Consider the following 21,573-nt stretch of genomic DNA (forward strand, 5'->3'; position numbering starts at 1 on the left):
GAGAGAGAGAGAGAGAGAGAGAGAGAGAGAGAGGAGGAGGAGGGTAAGAGAGAGGAGCAAGGTGGGTCTGTCCTTTTATATCGCCCTGGGCAGGGCCACGCCCTGTGGCAGGTAGGCAGTGAGATCACAGGTAGGCTGACTGAAGCAACATCCTAGCACTGCCCCTGCCGTAACTCAGCCAGCTCACCAGGCCCCTATTTTCCTCAGACACATAATAAGGTTTCTGTAATAGCTACCGTCCACAAAAACATTGCCTTCCTACAGTCAGAAAAAGACCAGGTGAGTGAGCAGTTTTCTCCAGGAGTTCCCAAGCCATCTGCATTTAGGGACTGCCAAACTGCAGCACGACCGAAAGCCCTGCGCGCGCGTGCGCGCGCGCACACACACACACACACACACACACTCTCTCTCTCGCGTTTTGATCTGAGCCCCAGGATGTCTGCTGCGCTGCTAAGTCTCATTCCCTCTCCTACAGCTTGAGGTAAACCAGATGCGGCGACCACCATGCCGGAGCCTAGTGGGCGTGCTAACTCCTTTCCTCAGCACACTGATACAGCCACAGCCTCTGGGCTGTTTTTCAGAATAGTTTCTTTGCAAATGTATTTCAGGAAAGCTCCACAGTCCGTATCTTCCCTTCAAAAATACATCCTTCATCGTTACCTCAGACAAATGCCTGTCTGCCACACAGAGCATCTCTTGCATCTGTTTGAAATGGATTCTGCGATAAGCTCCACTCTCCGCGCTGAAAGCTACAGTGGCTGTGTCAATTCCATTAAGCAGAGACACACCCACATTAGGACCCCAAGGGTACATCTTTTCTTATACTGGAGAATAGAAATATTCATCTAAATTCCACAGTGTGTGGCCACACCCTGAGTGGGTGGGCTTCTCGTTTAAAAGCACCCAGATGTCTGAAGGGCCGGAAGGCATCTGAACCATTCAGACCTCTGAGCAAGGCGTGGCTTGTCCCCACGTTCCCTGTGCTCCCGCAAAGCAGGCTTTGGGAAGCGACTTCACTACAGACATGGTCTGTTTCTATTCAGTGTTCAACAGAACCAGACAACGGAACCAAAACCTTCAATAGCAGGAGAAACAGCCTGCCTGACTGCTCAGTGACAATGGGGCCTTTTTTTTCCATGAAGGATTGGGGCAAACTGCCTTTTGTGAGAAAGGATTATTCAGGAGGGTTTGGGCTGCCTCCCCTCAGCACCCAGGGCTTGGACGTCAAAGTTACACAAAGGGGCGGGGACAGGGCTCAATCATGAGGACCCACGTAAAAGGCCAGTTGTGTTGGGGTGCATGCACTCTTCATCCCACTGCTGGGGAGGCTGAGACCCGCAGGTCCCTGAGGTTCACTGAGCAGCCAGCCCAGCCTGCGTGGAAAGTTCCAGGCCAGTGCTCTTTTCTGAAAAAAGCAAGATATACAGTACCCGACAATGACGCCCAAAGTTTACCTCTAGCCTCTGTGTGCACACACGCATGCAAACTAAAAACCCACAAAACCAAATTGAGCAGGCCAGATTCTAACAGGACCTTCTGAGAAAAATCGGTCAGCAAATGAGATTGACAGCACCAGACAGTGCCTGAACAACCTCCGCAGTGACAGCAAACCACCAGGTCCCCGTTGTATAAGACAGTGCAGACAGGGGCTGGCGAGGTGACTCGGGAGTCAAGAGTGCTTGCTGCACTTCCAGGGAACCTGAGCGGGTGCTCACACCAAGCAGCTCTCAGTAGCCTGTAACCCCAGCAGGGATCCCATGAAGTCTTCTGGCTTCTGTGGACGCACCCATGTGTGTAAATAAAAATACATCTTTCAAAACATTTTTTATTCCCTTCTAAAGAACAAACATGCAGACAGACCACAGCTGGGGACGCCTCTGTGGGAGCAAGCTCTAAGACCTCTGTGGCTAAGGATACAGACTGGCCGAGTAAAACACCTAAGCAAACTGGACCCACAGCTGCATGTCACCCATGCGTCCTCTAAGCCTTAAAAACTTGAGCTTCGAAGCAAAGGCAGGCGGATCGCTGTGAGTTCAAGGCCAGCCTGGTCTACAAAGCTAGTCCAGGACAGCCAAGGCTATACAGAGAAACCCTGTCTCAAAAAACAAAAAACAAAACAACAACACCACAAAACAAAACCCCAAAAAACAAAACAAAAACTTGAGCTTCAGTGTAAAACAAACAAAATCTAAACAAACCTGTTTGACAATGAGGCCCCCCACCCACCCCCCAGAGTGACTGTTTTCAAAGGCAAGATTTACCTGGGTTCTGAATTTGCCATCCCAACCACCACTGATTTGTTCTATAGTCATGGGTCCCCAAAGGTTGCTGGGAGGTGATGGGCACTTCGGCTAGTGGGGCCTGCCCCTCAGGAGACACTGTGGTACCCCTGGATAGAGAAGAGTGAGGGCCTAGCCTGTCAGCATCTGCCCCCCACTTACATCATAGAGCTGAGGCCTGCTTTGTTATGAACAGGGTCCCCCATAAGTGTGCGAAGAGGGGATTTCTGTAGCTGGTAACTGGGAAAACTGAGGACCAGTGTAGACGAACAGAAGGGCATTCAACTGTTGAGAAGGAAGGGGCAGCAAGCCTGGCGTATATGTCAGGCAAAGGTCCACTCTTGCCTGTTCCTAGCCTGAAAGGTCAGTTAGTCCTGGCTCTCAACCTAGCCTCTGGGGGACAAGAAAATCCTGTTTAATTGTCTTGGACCCAGTTGAGGATTTAGAAGTAGCCGAGGTGATGAAGGATGGAGGATGAGCCCATTTCTAGAAACAGGGAACCCTGGGGAAGATCTCTCAGCGGCTCAGAGGACACCAGTGTGCATTTGTTAGTGGAGATTCTTGCCCCCCGTGGTGACTGTGACCACTGCGCTATCTATCCCTCAGCCTTTGCCAGCAAATCAGAAGAGTTTCCACAGTGGACTCCAGGAGCCCTTAGGCTGTTTTCTCAGAAGCACTGAGCTATGGTTAATTAATGGGAGAAGTGCAGATGCCCTCACCCTGGGCCCTGGAGCACAGTGATTCCACATTTTTTTTTCCAAAAGTACAGGAAGCAGGCAGATCAGAGGAACCAACTTCCTTCCCTGGGGCAGGCGAAGGAGCTGGCAGCAGGCAGGGACATTAATTAACAGAAAAGGACCAGCAGGGGCCACTCACTGCTAGAGACAAGGCCCTCCCTCACCCTCCTGCTTTCTATCCCACCCCGGGGCCAAGGCCAGGCTAGAGGGCAGAGAGCTTGTGTTCTTACTGGTTGAGCGGTTTCTAAACCTACTTACTCCAATTATACTTAAAATCCTAACTATGTAATTTAAGTACGTGCCATGTAAAACAGCACAATATTAGCATGAAAAGAAAGTTCTTATCTGCAGCTTTTTTTTTCATGAAAAACCTTGGAAAGATACAATAATATGGGCGAGAGGGAAAGAGGAGACCGGAGACTGCTTTGTAAAAGCTTCTAAAGTGTGCTTCCCACTTTAAAGACACCGCAACTGGAAGCTGGATGCTAGCTTCTCGGTGAGGCACGTGCAGGAAGGGCCCCTTGAAAGCCACTTGGCAGACCCCCTCAAAAGACTTTGACCTACACTGAGAGATTAGCAGCTGGATATTTGTGCTTTCAGTACCTGAAAAAGAAGAGGCGCTCGTTGCAGGTGGGCACAGCCCCCCACGGGGGAAGGAATGCTGCCGAGAAGGTTCGAGAAGGTTCTGAGCAGACAGCTCTGGTACGTCTCTGCTCGGCCACTATCTTTGGACTCACCCTGTGCTGTGAATACAGTTCTCGGCACCTGTCTGTGCTGCTGAGCTCTCACTGCTGTGGCTGAGAGACTTATAGTTAACTAAAGAGAGAAGGGATTTGGTTTAGCTCCTGGGCTCAGATAAATGGTTTTCCAGAAGGCGGCACAAGTACAGAATCCCAGCAGAGGCAGCATTCCCAGCCGAGGCTCAAGAGGATGGCCGAGCTGCCTGAACATCAGCCAGCGTTGGTCTTCCCGCTCTGCTTTCAGCATTCTAGGGTTTCCCTAACCCACGCTTCCAGACTCTTCCAAAGTCATCCGCCAACCTGGTTCCCGAGTTTGAAGAGCCCAGAAATTAAGGTTATTCGCAGCAATGAACCACTGAGTCCCCACATGAACTTTATGGATTGTGACTTTTCCATGCTGTGACCCAAGTGCCTGTCCGACACAGCGTAAAGAGATGAAGGGTCGCCGGGTGTGATGGCGCACGCCTTTGATCCCAGCACTCAGGAGGGAGAGGCAGGTGGATCGCTGTGAGTTCAAGGCCAGCCTGGTTTACAAAGTGAGTCTAGGACAGCCAGGGCTAAACAGAGAAATCCTGTCTCGAAAAACCAAAAAAAAAAAAAAAAAAAAAAAGGAGAGACGAAGGGTCTGTTTGGGTCTGTTGATTACAGGGTCCCGTACACAGTTGCTTAGCTCCGTGTGCTTGGGTAGAGCTTCACGGGCACCGGCTGCCAGAGATGAGGGCCCTGTCACCTTCTTGCCCTGCGTCTTGGCTTCCTGTTTTTTTTTTGTGATAAAAAATATGTTGGGAAAAGCATGGAGGGGGAGAAAGGGTTCTTCTACATCCCAGTCAAGGCTACAGCTCACCCTGAGGAGGCAGTCACAGAGGCAGGAGCTTGTGTTGGCACATTCGGTCACGTCGCACCCACAGTCAGCAAGCAAAGAGCAACAAATGCCCAGTACCTAAGGCTCAGTCCCCTTCTCTGCTCACACAAGCCAGGGCTGCAGCCGGAGGGTGATACCACTCATGATGGCCGAGGAAGACGTGGCCCAGGGACCGAGAGGCTGGCTGGTCACATTGCATCTCTAATTAGGAAGCGGGGAATGGATAGGAAGCAGGCTCTGACACAGAAAGGTTCCAACCTTCCCAAACAGTGCTACCACTGGGGACCAAATGTTCAAAGCCATGAGACTATGGGGAACATTCCACATGCTCAATAGTCAGGAGGTAGAAAGCAGGGGGGGGGGGACAACACACCCCTAAAGGCCACCCTCACCTCCTCCCAGTGACCTGGTGCTAGGCTGCACCTCCTAAAATTCTTTCAGCTCCTCAAAATTCTGTCCAAGTCCTAATGCATGAACTTTCAGACAGATGTTTCTTGCCCAAACTGAAACATTATCCATTCTCCTTGGGGGGGGGGGGCAGGGGAGAGAGAGAGAGAGAGAGAGAGAGAGAGAGAGAGAGAGAGAGAGAGAGAGAGAGAATAAACCCAGCGCTTTCCCTGAGCCAATAGGCTATTTCTAAAGACTCTCATGTCTCATAAAGCTTTGATTAAATAAATTTGTCACACTTTTCCTCCTTGTCAGGGTGTATTCTGTGAGAGGAGTATTGGCCATGGGTCTGTGATGGCTGCGGACAAGCGCCTCAGCTTCCCGTCCTAACACTCTGGATGCCAAAATCTGACGAGACAAAGCTATGGTGGCTGCTTGTGTCTTTATTTCTGATTTTTTTTGCTTGCGGGAATCAGTAGCAACTTTCCAGTTGCTAAAGTACTGTGTGTGATAGCTCCATGACGCCAGCTTCTCTCTGGGTTATTTTAGCTTGCTTGGTGGGGGCTTCTGGCTTGGAAAGGGCACAGCTGGGAGGGAGGTGAGAGGGAGTCATACTGCCCAGGGAACGAGGCAGGAGAGGAGCTCATTAGAACAGAGAGCAGCCTATGGCAGGGGCAGGCTACAGCCGGGAAGGAAACAACCCCAAAGGTACTGGGGTCCGAGTAGTCAGCATGGGCACACCCACACCCCCCCCACCACACACACACACACCACACACACACACACACCACACATACACACACACACACACCACACATACACACACACCACACATACACACACACACACACACCACACATACACACACACCACACATACACACACACACACACACCACACATACACACACACACCACACACACACACACCACACACACACACACACACACACCACACATACACACACACACACACACCACACATACACACACACACACACACCACACATACACACACACACCACACATACACACACACACACACCACACATACACACACACACACACCACACATACACACACACACCACACAACACTCACACATACCACACATACACACCACATACATATATACCACACACACATCACACACTCATTCACATACCATACACACACACACCCGTCCATACAGGAGCCTGCACACTGATCTCCCCAGCACTGCCTGGCTCTCTGGCAGTGTCAGTACCACCTATAGACCACAGCCAACAACAGCCCAAGGCTCTGCAGACAGCCCTTAGCTAGGCTGCTGATTTTCTCTGCAACAAAAGCTTCAACCAAAGGGCTTTGCTGTCAGGGACTCAGCTGCAGAATGAAGGTAATGGCTTTGAGGAGCCTGATGGGACCCTCAGCCACAGGGCTGGTGTTCGCCCCCTGTACAATGTGCCTCGGAAACGCATATCGCTGTGCTGGCCAGATAAGCCCGAGAAAAGCTTTGAAACCACCTCCCGGTGGACCTCTGTAAGAAGCCCATGATTTGTCACGGAAGATTTGGGTTGAAAAGCAATTGCCTGCCCCCAGGGTGTCATGCTTCAATAGGAAAACCAGTGTGGGGCGGCCCAGCCCACCGGCCTTGCAAAGCTAAACACGTGGAGCTGCAAAGCAAAGGAACATTGTGCCTCAAGATAAACACACTGAGGTCTCCAGACCTCAGTTGCCTCTGAAAGGCAGGACAGAAAGGCAAAACCGCTTTTGCCAGGAGACCCCAATATCACACCTCTGAGCCTCAGGGGCCTCAAGCCTCCAGCAAACACGGGCAAGACTCCCCTTTGTCAAGCCTTCATTTAGGCTTCTCTCTCATTCCCTGTCACTTTCTCCGCCTGAGAACAGGAGCAAACGAGATTGTTACAGGTGCCTTAGGTGTTGTGGCCTCCAGAGGGCCAGAGCCACCGAGATTAGCGCTGGCTAGGCACTACCACATGTGCAGACTCTGCAACTAATAAGACCAAAGAGATGGCCCTAATGTGATGCAGGCCTCTCTGCTGACAGACACCTCACCGCAGCCTGAGCCCTCTGAAATAATGATCCAAAGACATTGTTTCCTCTCATGTTTCTGTCGGGTGTTTGGTCATGGTAACAGAAAAAATAATGCAACTAAAAATTTAATTCTGACTAGTCTCTCTAGTTTTTATGCCCCTCCCTTTTTTTTTGTATGTGTCTGAGTGTATGTGTGCAGGTACGTGTCTATGGGTTTGTATGCATGTCCGTGCATGTGAGAAGATGTGTGTGGGTGTATGTGTATGCACAGGGAGACCATGCATATGTGTGTGTGTGTGTGTGTGTGTGTGTGTGTGTGTGTGTGTGCCAGAACTCAACTACACGTATCGATCCTTGTTTTTTTTTAAAGGCAAGGTCTCTAATTGCCCCAGGCCGGCCATCCAGGCAGGCAGGGGAAACCGCAGGGATCCCTGCTGGGATCACAAGCCTACACTGCCAAGCCCAGCCTTGTGTCGGGGAGCTGGGAGTTTAGTTCAGGTCCTCACACTTACCCAGCAAGCACTTTGCCCACTGGGCCATCTCTCCAGCCTGTGCTGCTGCTGCTGCTGCTCCTCTGAGTGTTCTGGGTCCTGAGCCAACTCCACCTGTTTCACATCCCAGCCCTGTCTTTTTGGTTTTTTGTTGTTTTGTTTTGTTTTCAAGACAGGGTTTCTCTGTGTAGCCTTGGCTGTCCTGAACACACTCTGTAGACCAGGCTGGCCTCAAACTCACAGCAATCCGCCTGCCTCTGCCTCCCTGACTGCTGAGATTACATATGTGTGCCACCGTGCCTGGCTTACAGCCCCGATTTTAAGCAGGTGGCTATTGCTTTAAACTTTTAGTCAGTTCTGGAAAGTTACGTGCAGTAATATCCATGTTCTTCCTCCTCCTCCTCCTCCTCCTTTTGTGTGTGTGTGTGTGTGTGTGTGTGTGTGTGTGTGTGTGTGGTGTGTGGTAAAGCCATGCTTCAGATGCATACACCATCAGGTGACTACACCACAAGGCGGAGAACACACCTGTCACTCCTCCCAGGTTCTTTGCAGCTTCCAGGCAGTGAGACCTGCATTCTGGTCCCATCATTCTGCCCGTCCCCAAAAACCATCTATCATCTTAAGATCTATGACACTCGTGAATCCAAAGGACACTGTATGAAATGTGCATAGCTTCTCTATGGGGACAGTGTTCCAGGACCCCTCAGTGCACACCTGGGACCACAGATGACATCAAAACCAAGTAGGACAATTTTATGTATGTATACTACCTTTGACAAAGCTTGACTTATAAACTGGGCATGGTCAGAGATGGGCAGCGGCAAACACTTCCAAACAGAAGTTCTAACCAAACGCTGTCACCTCACCCTTGACCAGTTCTGCTGGCTTCTGGCTCCCTGAATGGGCAGCTCATGGTTTACCGTGGCCCACGCCTTCCCACTGCAATGCAGGATCCCTGAGGTGCTTTAGAGTATTTGGCAAACCGTGCTGCTATTCCAGATAGAGCACTGGCTAGCACAGGGCTTCTACTTAAATCCTACACAGCTGAGGCCAGCAGGGACCTCACAGTGTCACAGTGACTGGCATCGATCACCTTCTTATGGGGACGTGCATTCAAATACAGCACCCAGGCCAGTCCTCAGACGCGGCCACCAAGGTGTTCAGCTGAGCACGGGGCACAAGGTCTGCGGCGTGACAGCTCTGGTCCTGCACAGGGGCAGGAGGCCTCCATGGACTGGCTGGGATGCTCTTCCCACCCACACTCCCATCACACGAAGACAAAAAGTACAAGATTTGAAAGTCAGGGTGAGCTAGCCTGGGCTGCGCAGCAGCTGTAGCTGACCTCTTCCCTCCTGGAGTGCACAGGACCTGACAGAACAGCTGCAGCCACCCAACAAGGAACTTGGAAGACTGGGAGGAAAGTCGCACAGTCAGGGAAGCCTCTCCAGATGTAGGGCATGGCAGGGGTGGGGGGTGGGGGTGGGGGTCATGAAAAATAGGGAAAGGAAAGGCTGAGGGAGCCTTCACCACTCGCCAGGGTCAGCCTCCTCGGGTTTTAAAAACTAAGTGAAATCACCTCCTAATGTAAATGCATACTTATCAGGACAAAGTTGAGAGTTGTATACATTTTAAGAACTTTGTGAGCCAGGCGTGGTGGTGCGGCACACGCCTTTAATCTCAGCAATCAGGGAGGCAGAGGCAGGCAGAGCTCTGTGAGTTCAAGGCCAGCCTAGTCTACAAAGTGAGTCCAGGACAGCCAAGGCTACACCCTTGTCTGTCTACAAGGCTACACCTTTGAAACCCTGTCTCGAAATGCCCCCCCCCGCAAAGAACTTTGTGAGGGCCTACAGAAAACATCCCAGTTCTGTTTGTTCCACACAGTGGACTCCTGACCAATATACACACACACAGGACAAACCTCTTTCTGTTGGCCTGCAGCACAGTGCGGTGAGGGGGCTGAGTGAGTCATCCACTCCTGGAGCACCTGCAAGGGGCTCCTCTCCTCTTCAGGCTGGGGTCTGGGAGGGACAGCCAGGGCTGCTGTCCACGTAGCCTCCCCTGTGCTGGCCACCGGCTTCTTGTCTTCTGCGTGTGGACCGCTGCTTGCTTCCTGGAGCCTGAGGCTGTGCATCAGCAGCTGACAAGCCTCCATGTCTGCTTTCCACACTCTCCCAAGCAGCGGGCACCTGCAGCTAAGACAGAGGGGGACACGGACATCAGCTCAGTGACAACAGTTCACACTACCCAGCCACAGTGTGTGGGTGTCATCTCACACCCCGCGACATACCAACCTGGGGACACAGAGGGAGCAAATCTGTGTGTCTCCAGTCACAGTGATATTCACGTGGGTCCATCCTAGCTTCCTGGTCAGCAGGAACACCCAGGAGCATCCAAGAATAGCCACCCGGTGTGGCACATCCTGCAGGATCTCCTGAGATCCTGCCCATCTCTGCCCAGTCACAGGCTGCTGCATGTGCTGGAATGTTGTCCCACCATCCTACCAGCTGTATCAGCCCTGTCACCCACTCACAGACATATAGCCTGGACCCAGGCCAGAAGGACCCAGTGTCACCTGCCATCCCACTGTGTCCAGCTTCACACACCCACTCATGTTCCCTCACAGAATCACAGTGTTTCAGACTCAGTTTACCCAGCCTGTTCTTGGGCGATGCTCCCAAGCCCGTAGCTAGACCTAGGATGGCTCTCTGAGGGCCCTGTGGCACGTGCCTGCAATGCTGGGAGGTGGAGACTGCAGGGTCCCTGAGGTGTGTGGAGCAGAGAGTCATGGAAGTGGCAAGCTCCAAGTTCAGTGAGTAAGATACCGATAGCCTACTTGTGTCAACTCCCAGATCTTTCTTCTGACTTACATACACATGTGCATACACACACACACACACACACACACACACACACACACACACACACTGAATAAAATGTTTAAAAAGAAAAAAAATGAACAAGCATGTAATGCTACATTTCAAATCCGTGCAAAAAAATGGGCCTACTTTCCATAGAGGATAGAAAATATAAAAACTGACAGAAAACTTGGGGCTGGAGAGATGGCTCAGAGGTTAAAAGCACTGTCTACTTTTCCAAAGGTCCTGAGTTCAATTCCCAGCAACCACATGGTGGCTCACAACCATCTGAAATGTGATCTGATGCCCTCTTCTGGTGTGCAGGTGTACATGCAGGCAGAGCACTGATATATAATAAATAAATACTGTTTAAAAAAAAAAAAAGAAATAGAAAACCTGTGTTGAAGAGATGGCTCAGTGGCTAAGAACACTTGCTGCTCTTACCGAGGACCCAAGTTCGGTTCCCAGCAGCCATGTCAGGAGGCTCACAACAGCTGGTAACTCTGGCTCTAGGGATCCAGCACCACCTTCTGCCCTCTGCAGGCACCCGCACCTAAGTGCACATACCCATATGCTTGTATGTATCATAAAAAAATTAATCTTAAGAAAATGGAAAAGTCGAGTTCATGAAAAAATGCACAGATATTGGCTAGTAATTAAATGTCTCCATCAAGTACCTTAGGGACAGAATGGGACCCAAGAATGGCCAGGCAGGCAGCAGGCACATGGAGACAGTCAGTCTCTGGGAACCAGACATGAGCCTTAGGAAGAAATGCTAAATCCAGACCTCAGGCACCACTTTATACCTATTGAATTGGCTAAAACGAGGAACTACGGAGCTGAGAAAAGCCAGGGCTGCTAGGGATGGCCCCTGTCATTCACAACAGACTGTCCGCCCTCCTGCACAGGGTGTAGCTCAGAAAACCACCTTTGTGTTACCTTGGGTTAGCATGGAACACAGAGAAGGCATCGCCATGTCACACTTGATGAGTTTTCCTACCACACACACTGATGGGACCACGGACACCAAGAGCCCTCCGAGCCCTCCTTGTTAAGACTCTCTTTCTTCTGAATTTTCTCTTTTGACTTCTAATGCCACAGATTTGTTTTGCACTGTGTGTGTGTGCGCGCGCACACACACGCACGCGTGTGCACATACCATGTTGTATAACTTTATCATCCTACAGACTTAGCATATAGCCTCTGTTTTCCCTCTTTCTCTCTACCGTATGCTCTGCAGTTTGGGGCCCAACACTGTCAAAGCTTCTCTGTGGCCCCCCACACCCCATGAGTCAGTGGGGGTAATGGGGCAGGCTGCAGGTCTCTTAAGGCTCCCAGGGAAAGAGACCAGTGACTTTCCACATTTTAACTCCTAGAATGTCACAATAACCAGTGAAATGTGGCACATCTCCCTAGTGGGGGAAAGTGAACTAGTCCTGAGCTGTTTCTAGAACGCACTGGCCAAAGTCTAGGTTACCGATTTCAGAGGTGCCTCTTTAGCGCTGGCATTTCCAGAATCCCCCAAACTATGGGATGGCACTGTTTACATCCAAGGCGGGCCTTACTGTCTTGGGAAATGCCCTCACAGCTGCACCCAGAGCTGACCTGTAGTCTCCTAGTCACCTCTCAGTCCAACCACACTGACTATCCAGACAAAGCTCCCTATGCATGGGCACTGGACGGGTGCTACAGGATATTATGTCCCCAAGCAACGGGTGCTGCGGGATATTATGTCCATAAGCAACCTCACAATGTAGTAATTGGTGCTGCGCCATAGAGGCCTCAAAACATCCTTTCAACTCTGCCATTCCTACAATCTAACATCTAGTGTCTGTCCTATCTCTGGCATCTGGGCTAACCTTGGCTAACCTTGCCTACCAATCACATGTCAGCAAGGTGCGAACAAGGCTCAGCACTGCCAAGACAGGACAGCCTGTGGCTTCCAAGAATCTTCTTGTGTTTATTCTCGCCCTGTAAAGCAGCTGTCCATGCTGGAGTCAGCAGGCTGGACAGACGACTGCCAACAGCCCTGAAACCACAGCTAAGGGGGACTGCCAGCAAGCAGTCTGAAGTCACCCCTATGGCGGGGAGAGTGTCTGTCTTACTGAGCCATCCCCAGGCTCCTGACTCACCAGCTGTGAGCAGAACAAAGCGGCTGGGTTGGAGCTCTATTGTGCAGCCAAACATGGCTGGGCACCTCAGAGATCCTGTAGAAGTGACTAGCTTCCCCTTCTTACTATGGTAAAGCCAGGCAGCCTGGGGTTGTAGACGCACTTCTAAAGTTGCAGACCACCAACACCTCACGGAACAGGTGTTCCGGATCCCTTTTCTGTTGTTGTGATAAAACAATAAGGAAAAACAACTTATGGAAGAAGTATTTATTTGAATTACACTCACAGTCCGTCACTGAGGGAAGTCTGGGCAGGAACTCAAAGACAGGCCCGCGTGCTGTTTCAGGCAGTCTTACCTCCAACCGGAGAAGCCACCCACAGCCAAGGAAAGACAGCAGGGACCATGGAGGACGCCTGTTTGCTGGCTCTCTTCCAGACTTACCTTCACCTAGCTTCTTTATCTAGCCCAGGGCCACTTGCCTGGGGAATGGTGCTGCCCGCAGTGGGCTGGACACTCGTACATCAATCAATCGGGCCTGTCCCTCACAGATATGCCCACGGGCCAATCTGATCTGGGCAATCTGTCAATTCGGGCCCCCTTCTCAGGAGGCTTTACGGTATGTCCGGTGGATAGCTAGAGCTGACTAGGACAGCGGGTGTTTAGGTTTTTGCTTTTCCTGTTTTACCACTATGATGTGGGAACAGGAACAGCACAGGAATAAATGGATAGACAGTTACAAGGAGAAAGAATTAAGTGCTCTGGGTTAGGATATAAACCAAGGCCTTCAGGCACCCCCATTCCACAAGCTTGTGAGAGTTAACGCTGACTGTCAGCAGGGCAGCCTCCTGGACCACCCAGGAGACAATCCACTGCACACGTCTATAAGAGTCTGGACCATTCCACAAGCGTCCAGTGTGCTCCTCAGTGGCCATCAGGAAAGACACACAGATGACCCGAGTTTGATCCCTGGAGCCCACAGTAAAAGGAAAGGACTGACTCTTAAAATCTGTCCTGACCGCCACACAGAAGCTGTGGAATCCACTAACCCTTAGGACCACTGCTCTTACTTTTACTACTACTATTCTCTTTTTTTTTTTTTTCTGGTTTTGGTTTTTCAAGATAGGGTTTCTCCATGTAGCCTTGGCTGTCCTGGACTTGTGTTGTAGACCAGGCTGGCCTCGAACTCAGAGATCTGCCTGCCTCTGCCTCCCGAGTGCTGGGATTAAAGCTGTGCGCCACCACGCCCGGTACTCCTGCTACTCTTACTATTATTACCACTACTTTTACTATTATTACTATCAGTACTCTTACTATTACTACTACTGTTGTTGTTGTGGTTGTTAAGTTCTAACCAGTTCTTCAAGGCCAATATCAGAAACCATATCACACATATCTTCCCAAACCCCACACTCAGTGATGCTTCCTTCCTCTGAACCATATCAGTGCAGGTGCTGTGTGGCCTGTGTAGTTCAAGGCGCTGTGTGACGTCAGTGCAGGTGCTCTGTGGCCTGTGTGGTTCAAGGCGCTGTGTGACGTCAGTGCAGGTGCTCTGTGGCCTGTGTGGTTCAAGGCGCTGTGTGACCTCAGTGCAGGTGCTCTGTGGCCTGTGTGGTTCAAGGCGCTGTGTGACGTCAGTGCAGGTGCTGTGTGCTAGAAACTGTGACAGGGATGAATAGGTTGTGGGCCAATGGCCACTCTACTCCAGTATCTACAGGTTCAAATGCAAAGAGATCTGAATTGGCCCATGTGTCTGCACGCATACATACGACACCAAACAGGCTCAGGGAGGTTCATCTGGCACGCCCCCCAAGGACCCCTTGATGTTACAGACAAGTTCATCACTGACACTGAAGACCTAGGAAACCTGCTGCTCAGTTTCTACCACAGCCAAGGCAACGGCAGCTCAGGGCCTGCACTGCAGCCTTCTGGTCTGTGACAAAGGACTCCTCCCGGTTCAAGATTTCATCGCCCACCTCTAGACAGCTATCCCGCACTGCAGGATGGTGGAGAACCGAGTCCACCTACACAGACGGAGGGGTGCCCATTACGCACTCGTAGGAAAGAGCAGCCTGACCTTCTCAGGTAAAAGCAAGCACTGGAGATTGCCAAGGCTGAGGATACAGAATGCATCATCACCCCATGGCCCGGCAGGTCTCGGCTGCACGAGAGGCCAATGTGACAGAGCTCTGCTGCGACCACAGGCTGAGAAGAAATCTGGGACCTGCCAGAGCCCAGGGCAGACTCAGAACTGTACGGAGGAATCGTGCGCAGACATCTCCATCTACCCAGGCACACAGAGTATCATAACAGCTGAAGTCTAAATTGAAGTCTAAAAATAGCACAATAAAATTACTTCCTTCCTTCACTCCACAGAGAGCAAGTGGGCTGACATCCACAGCTGCAGGGCACGGCTGACTTCCGGAGTTCACACGGACAGAACAGTTACACAACTGCCCCATTTCACGAACGCATCGCCCGGCCCAGAAAATGAGGAAGCAAAAGCAATTACCCAGTTGGTGGAAACTGATCATGGGTATTTGATTATAGTTATTAATGGGGGGAACAGGAGACAGACCGCTGAGCGGCAGGCAAGCACTAAGTGACTGTGTATGAGATTCCTGGAGGGGGCTTAATTTCTGTTTGCTTTTCATCTTTCAGCCACCATCTGAACGTGACATCAAGTCTAAGCGTGGCCTGTCACATCCTTATCAGTATTCAGTGGCACTGCGTGCTGGCTGCATTATCTCCGCTGGATGTACCTAACGACGGGTCTCTTGCTGTGGGGACTGGTCTCCTCCGAGTCTAACGCGGGGATGGTGGAGCTAGTGACCGGCTTCTTAGAGGTGTCCGAAAGACATTCTTCAAGCAAATATTTACCTCTCTGTGTGTGTTCCACCGATGTTGAACACGCAGTGACGCAGTCCTTAATCCGGGGGCGGGGGAGGGGGGCTGCACGAAGCCACCGTCAAGCTCTCTGCCCTGTCACAGGGTGCCAGGATTTCTCTGTGTCATGGGTATGAGATCTCAAGCTCCTTAGGCGAGGCCAGGTGTCCCTTTGTCCTTTTGCCTGTGGTGGCATCACAGCCTCTGCACATGGTTAGGTAAACCACGCCCAGTGCTGGGCAGGAGGAGGAGGAGGAGACCCTTCAAAACACATTGCTCCTTCACACTCTGGTGAGCCATGCAAATGAGCACACCTGGGCCACAGCTGCCTCTGGGGCCACGTCCGTCAGTCCCGTGACAACAGAGCTGGCACACACCATCGTCATCATCACCACCAGAGCAGTTCCATGGAGAGCAGCAACTCTAGGTATCGGCAGCACAAAGGAGGGGATTAAGACAGGCTGGAGCATCCTGCCTGCCTGCAGCCGCCCCAGAGCCTCTGAGGAAACACTGGCACTGCTTGCTGTTGAATTTACAGCACAACAAAGGAAATAACTCGGGCCGATGGTCTGTGCGGATGCCACAGGCCATCTCTTCGTGACTCTCGCCTTGGGCTTCGACCAGGAAATAATTATATGATGTCTATTGATGACTTTAAATTTTTAATTACATTTATTCGTGTGTGTGTGTGTGCGTGCGTGCGCGCGTGTACACGTGTGTTTATATGTGCATGTGCACATGCACACACACACACATGCTCATGTGTGCCACAGTTTACGTGTGGAGGTTAGAGGACAACTTGAAGAAACCAGTTCTCTCCTTGGGTCCCAAGGGTTCAACTCAGGTCATCAGGCTTAGTGGCTGGTCCTTCTACTGAGTAAACCACCTCACTGGCCTGGGGACTTTCCTTTTCTAAAGAGGCACAGCTCAGGAACTGGAGAAGTGCCCACTGCACAAATATGAGGACCTCAGCTCAGAGCCCCACCGCACAGACGGGAAGCCAGGTGTGCTGATGCACGCCTACAACCTCACACACAGAAGCTGAGTTGTGTGACGAATGAGGCTGTGACACTCTCCATTGGGGCTTAGAACAAAGTAAGATCACATAACTCCAGAAGTGTCACCCTTGTGGCAGCAGCCACAGAGGGACACTGGCTTCCACCAGAGCTCGCCGTGGTGTGGGCTTGGAGCTCCACAGTGGTGAGAGGCCAAGCTGTAATAGCGTGGAGCCTGTTATCTTTGAATCATCAGTGATGCTCTCTCAGCAGCCACGTGACAAGGGCAGGAGGAGGCAGGAGCAAACTGACAGAACTCTGTGGGTAGCACAGGCTCACGGTGACGTGGAGACTTTACTGACAGGCTGGGAAACGCCTGCCCTCCAGAGTGCGTGGCTGAGAGACTCCGCAGCAGCAGGGATTTTAGAACCCATGTGTTTGAAGCTCGCAGGTTCGTGGCACGTGGCCAGATTAAGCTGTCACGTGCTCTCACTTGCTTCCTCGGATCATTAAAAAGTCTTCTCATTTAATTAAGGACAAATTGGATCTCTGCCATTGATATATTGACTCGAGTTTGATGGCTCTTTAGGATTTCTCAATTTGTGGCCAAACACATCAAAAAGACTTTGCCTCGAGTGTGTTAAACTCATCTGAGATTGGACACTCCCTGTTAATTAATAACTGTCTTTTCTCTGTGTGCCTTTTCTTGAAAGCAGGTCTCATAGATTCCAGGCTAGCCGCAACCTCACTAAGTTCAATGTGGAATTAAAGCCGATTTGAACTCCTGTTTCTTTAGCCTTCATCCTTGAATGTGAAGGGTGAAACGCAAAGTGGTGGTTTTCGGAAGCCTCCGGTGTGACCATGGCTTTGCCACCTTGAATCAGAGCGCCTGTGTTGAATTTCACAGGGCCCTTATGGGACCGTCCCGCTCACATAATCTCCCACAAGTGGCCCCTTCCTAGGGACGTCTCACGGCTCCTATTGCCTTTGCTGTGGCGGACGCTGTTGATGTGGCTGCCCGAAAGCTGCTGTGTTCTTCTGAGGGACCCTCCCCCCTCACTCTCACTCCTATAAGTAAGCCCCACAAACTCATTGCTCCACCAAGTTGGGCTTGGGTGGAACTGCTCCCTTCACCCATCCCGGGGCCCCATCTGGGGAGCATCTGTTCACATCTCCCCAGGAAAAGCCGTGCAACACAGGCTAGCTCTCAAAACAGCCTCCCGTCGGCTTAACTGTTACAAATACCAAAAAAATGGATGACAGTGTTCAGCCCCTGCTCACACAGACTCAGTGCCAACACCATGTCACGCAGTGCCCCTTGTGGCATCGCTCCCAGGGTTTCTTCAGGCCTCTGTTTCTTTATCTACCCTCTTCTCTGGGTGACATCTCCACTGTCCCCGCGAACTATCAAAAGAGAGGTAGAAGGGGGAGTTGTCACAACTCCAGGTGCTCTTGGAGGTCCACAGAGCGTCACTGTGCAGGGACACAGAGCTCGGGAGACAAAAAACGGGGATTCCTGGGCCTGGGATACACAAGGGCAGGGCTCAGGAGCTCCACAGCCAAGCGTTTGGCTGTGAAGGCAGCAGGTGACTCGAGGACCTCAGCCAGCCCACGCTGTGTGTGGGAACCACTGCAGGCTCGAGTCTCCATCAGAGCCAGTGACAAGGACTCAATCACCACATGTCTTTTTCTTCTGCCCTCTGCGGGAGCTGGCAGCATCTGGCCAAAGGGCAGACTGTTTACATAATGGGGGTGGAGAACTTGCCATGACCTTGAGAGTCACTAAGAAGACAGTGTCGCCTGCTTTTACAAAATAAGGGGTGTTTTCTAATAAGGAATTGTGTGCTTCCCCCCCCCCCCCCAGACAGGGTTTCTCTGTGTAGCCCTGGCTGTTCTGGACTCACTTTGTAGACCAGGCTGGCCTCGAACTCACGGAGACCCACCTGCCTCTGCCTCCCAAGTGCTGGGATTAAAGACGTGTGCCGCCACTACCCGACGTGTGAGTGTTCTTGCGTGTGCATGTGTGTACGTGGAGAGACCAAAGACAACCTTGGGTTCCAACCACCTTATTTCCTAAGACAGGGTTTCTCACTGACTTGAAACTTGGAAAGTAGGCGAGGTCAGTGAGGCCCGTAAATCCTCATGTCTCTCCCTCCCCCGTGCTGGGATTAAAGTGTGTGCCACCACATCTGGCTTTTGAGGATGTGGGTTCAGGCCCTGTGTTTGTATATCGAGCTGTTTGCTGGCTGAGCCATTGCCCCATCTCTCAGAGTAGGTTTTTTTTTTTTTTCATTCCATCACTCTTTGTGATTTTATACGGCTACTGATGAATAATAGCTCTCATTTATTCAGTCATTATGGTATAGGAGAGGCATCCTTTATCATCTTCTGTAATTGTCTCCTTTTTATGATAGAAAAGGGAGCCTTGAAGAGATTCATTGTCTAGTGAACAACCACAGCTCAGAAGTGATCACACTCAGATCTAGACACTCTTATTCCCGGATCCAGACTTTAAACCCACATGCCCTCTACTCTGCTCCCCCACAGCAACCAGGAGGGGTAGTCCATGAGGCCCCCTCAAGAGCCCATCCCCTCAAGAGCACACGGTAGTCACCAACTTCAAGGATGGAATGAGACACAGTACAGCTGTGCTTGAAGGTTTTCTGACCTATGTTAAAGAGGAGGCCTCAATAGAAACCCTCCTGTGGCACAAGGTAAGTCCTGTGCCTGCTGTTTCATTGTAGTTCACAGTTCTGAGAAGATCAGGGTGAACCCTGCCTGTCACGTGTGATGCAGGTGTCTTTTGGGATGAGGGCTTCTGAGCCAATCTAACAGGAGAGCTGAGTGTCTAGTAGCCAGAGCCTAGTGGCCAGAGCCTACTGGTCAGAGCCTAGTGGCCAGAGTATAGTGGCCAGAGCCTAGAGGCCAGAGTATAGTGGCCAGAGCCTAGTGGCCAGACTCTACTGGCCAGAGCCTAGTAGCCAGAGTATAATGGCCAGAGCCTACTGGCCAGAGTCTAGTGGCCAGAGTCTAGTGGCCAGAGCCTACTGGCCAGAGTCTAGTGGCCAGAGTCTAGTGGCCAGAGTCTAGTGGCCAGAGCCCAGTAGCCAGAGCCCAGTAGCCAGAGCCCAGTGGCCAGAGCCCAGTGGCCAGAGCCCAGTGGCCAGAGCCCAGTAGCCAGAGCCCAGTAGCCAGAGCCCAGTGGCCAGAGCCTAGTGGCCAGAGCCCAGTGGCCAGAGCCTAGTGGCCAGAGCCTAGTGGCCAGAGCCTAGTGGCCAGAGCCCAGTGGCCAGAGCCCAGTGGCCAGAGCCTACTGGCCAGAGTCTACTGGCCAGAGTCTAGTGGCCAGAGTCTAGTGGCCAGAGTCTAGTGGCCAGAGTCTAGTGGCCAGAGCCTACTGGCCAGAGTCTAGTGGCCAGAGTCTAGTGGCCAGAGTCTAGTGGCCAGAGCCTACTGGCCAGAGTCTAGTGGCCAGAGCCCAGTAGCCAGAGCCCAGTGGCCAGAGCCCAGTGGCCAGAGCCCAGTGGCCAGAGCCCAGTGGCCAGAGCCCAGTTCTCTTTCTGAGTTGTCCTCTGACTCTTGCCATGAGGGAACAGGCAGCCTTCTGGGAACACTTGTTTGTGGGGGTGAGTGACAGACTTTGGGAGCTTTGTGGGGTACAACGGGCCTCTCTCTCTGAGGTGACGTGAGGCACAGGCCTATTGCTCCCATTTTGCTGCCCTCCTACACTCTGGCTCCAAACTTGAAGGCAGACTGTTGGTGCAAGCAGGCTGAGATGTATCCGGGGGCCCTGGAAGACACGCCATGGCTTTCTCTGGCCTTGCTCACCTCTACTGAAGCCTGCTGGAATTTGTTAGCTGAGCAAACTACCTGGTTACCATTGCCTGTGAGGGTGTTCATATAGAAACTGCCAGATAACTAGTAGGTAAACAGTAGTTGTTTTTTTTTTTTTAATTAAAAATAAAAAAATTTCAGGTAAGACACCGAGTTCCTGAGTGTGTGTTCCCACCACGGGCCAGAGGCATGCACATGGGCTCTGAGCTCGCTCACACCAGAGAAGAAGCTGTGCCTCCTCTGCTCTGATTCTGAAAGTGTGTGACTCACCCTCAAGTAAACACCTAAGAACTGACGTAGAGCACAAGGACACACAAATAAACCAGCAGCCACTAAACTGCATGATGGTGTGCAGCAAAGGCTTCAGAAAACAGAGAGGAGGCTGAGAGAGTCTGGGAAGGCAAAGGATGTCCACCCCCCTCCAGCCACACCCCTACCCCCCACCCCTATCCCCCACCCCACCCCCACCAACCACGACTACAACAGATTCCACTCCGTGGGTATATACAAAGCCAGTGTACACATCCTGAGGGAGGAAGCAGGTGAGAATTGGCCCCTGTCAACCAGAGGTACCAGGTTTTTTTTCCTCCTGGACTACAGGATTTCTGTGGGACTCTGCTATTAAGGTTTAAGTTTGGCATTTCTGGATCGTCTCTGAGCTCAGTATACGATGCTAGACTCCATTTTTCACCTGGGCTCGGTCTCTGCCTGATCTGGGGAACCCCAGATCCTGTAAGGAGCATCACATAGCCCTCAGGGAGATTACAAACCCAACCTTTTCCTAATAAGAAACTTGTTCAGCAAGTACCTGGGGATTCCTGGAATCCCCCACCTTATGCTGACAAGATGTCTTGGTGTCTTGGCTTTCAGCCACTGACCTTTAACCGTACCCAGAGCTCTTCCCCCACCCATAGGATAATTACGTACTGGGTTCCCCTGCTTGCGATATGACTGAAGTGTCTCTGGTGCCCCCAGCCCCAGTGAAACAAACACATTCACCCTCAAATCCCCTCGCACCACCCAAGGTTTGTAAGTCCCTGCTTCACACGAAATAAAGCAGCCAGCATCATCTATTTCACCACAACTGGATGAGACTTGTCATTTATTCTGGGGAAGGGCAGCTCCCCTCCTACCTGAAAATTCACCACTGAACTCCCAGGGCTTGGCTGCTGGCTATGCCGCCATAGCTGCCTCAGTCACTGCTGGAGTCTGCCTGACCACCGTGGTGATGCACCCAGTGGGCCTGCATCTCACTAGGCCTGTGTTTCAGCTGCCAGCCAGCCAGGCACTGTTTTTCCGCCCACACTCCTGCTGTTAATACAGTGGCTTTAACCAGAGGGCCGTGACACTGTGGTATCATCATGG

At 51.6% G+C, this 21,573-nt stretch overlaps 1 protein-coding gene across 1 annotated transcript in view; it reads right to left on the bottom strand.

Moving 5' to 3' along the window:
- Positions 1-21,573, bottom strand: part of DISC1 (DISC1 scaffold protein) — a gene marked incomplete at its 3' end in the record, with an annotated part of 179,681 nt that overhangs the window by 22,911 nt on the left and 135,197 nt on the right. Inside the window, exon 12 of the mRNA XM_084756415.1 lies at positions 9,448-9,721. Within this exon, the coding sequence (XP_084612541.1) occupies positions 9,448-9,721 (274 nt within the window). The remainder of the gene's footprint in view (positions 1-9,447; positions 9,722-21,573) is intronic.

Source organism: Acomys minous (assembly GCF_964271855.1).
Source record: "Acomys minous genome assembly, chromosome: 14".
Classification (NCBI taxonomy): domain Eukaryota; kingdom Metazoa; phylum Chordata; class Mammalia; order Rodentia; family Muridae; genus Acomys; species Acomys minous.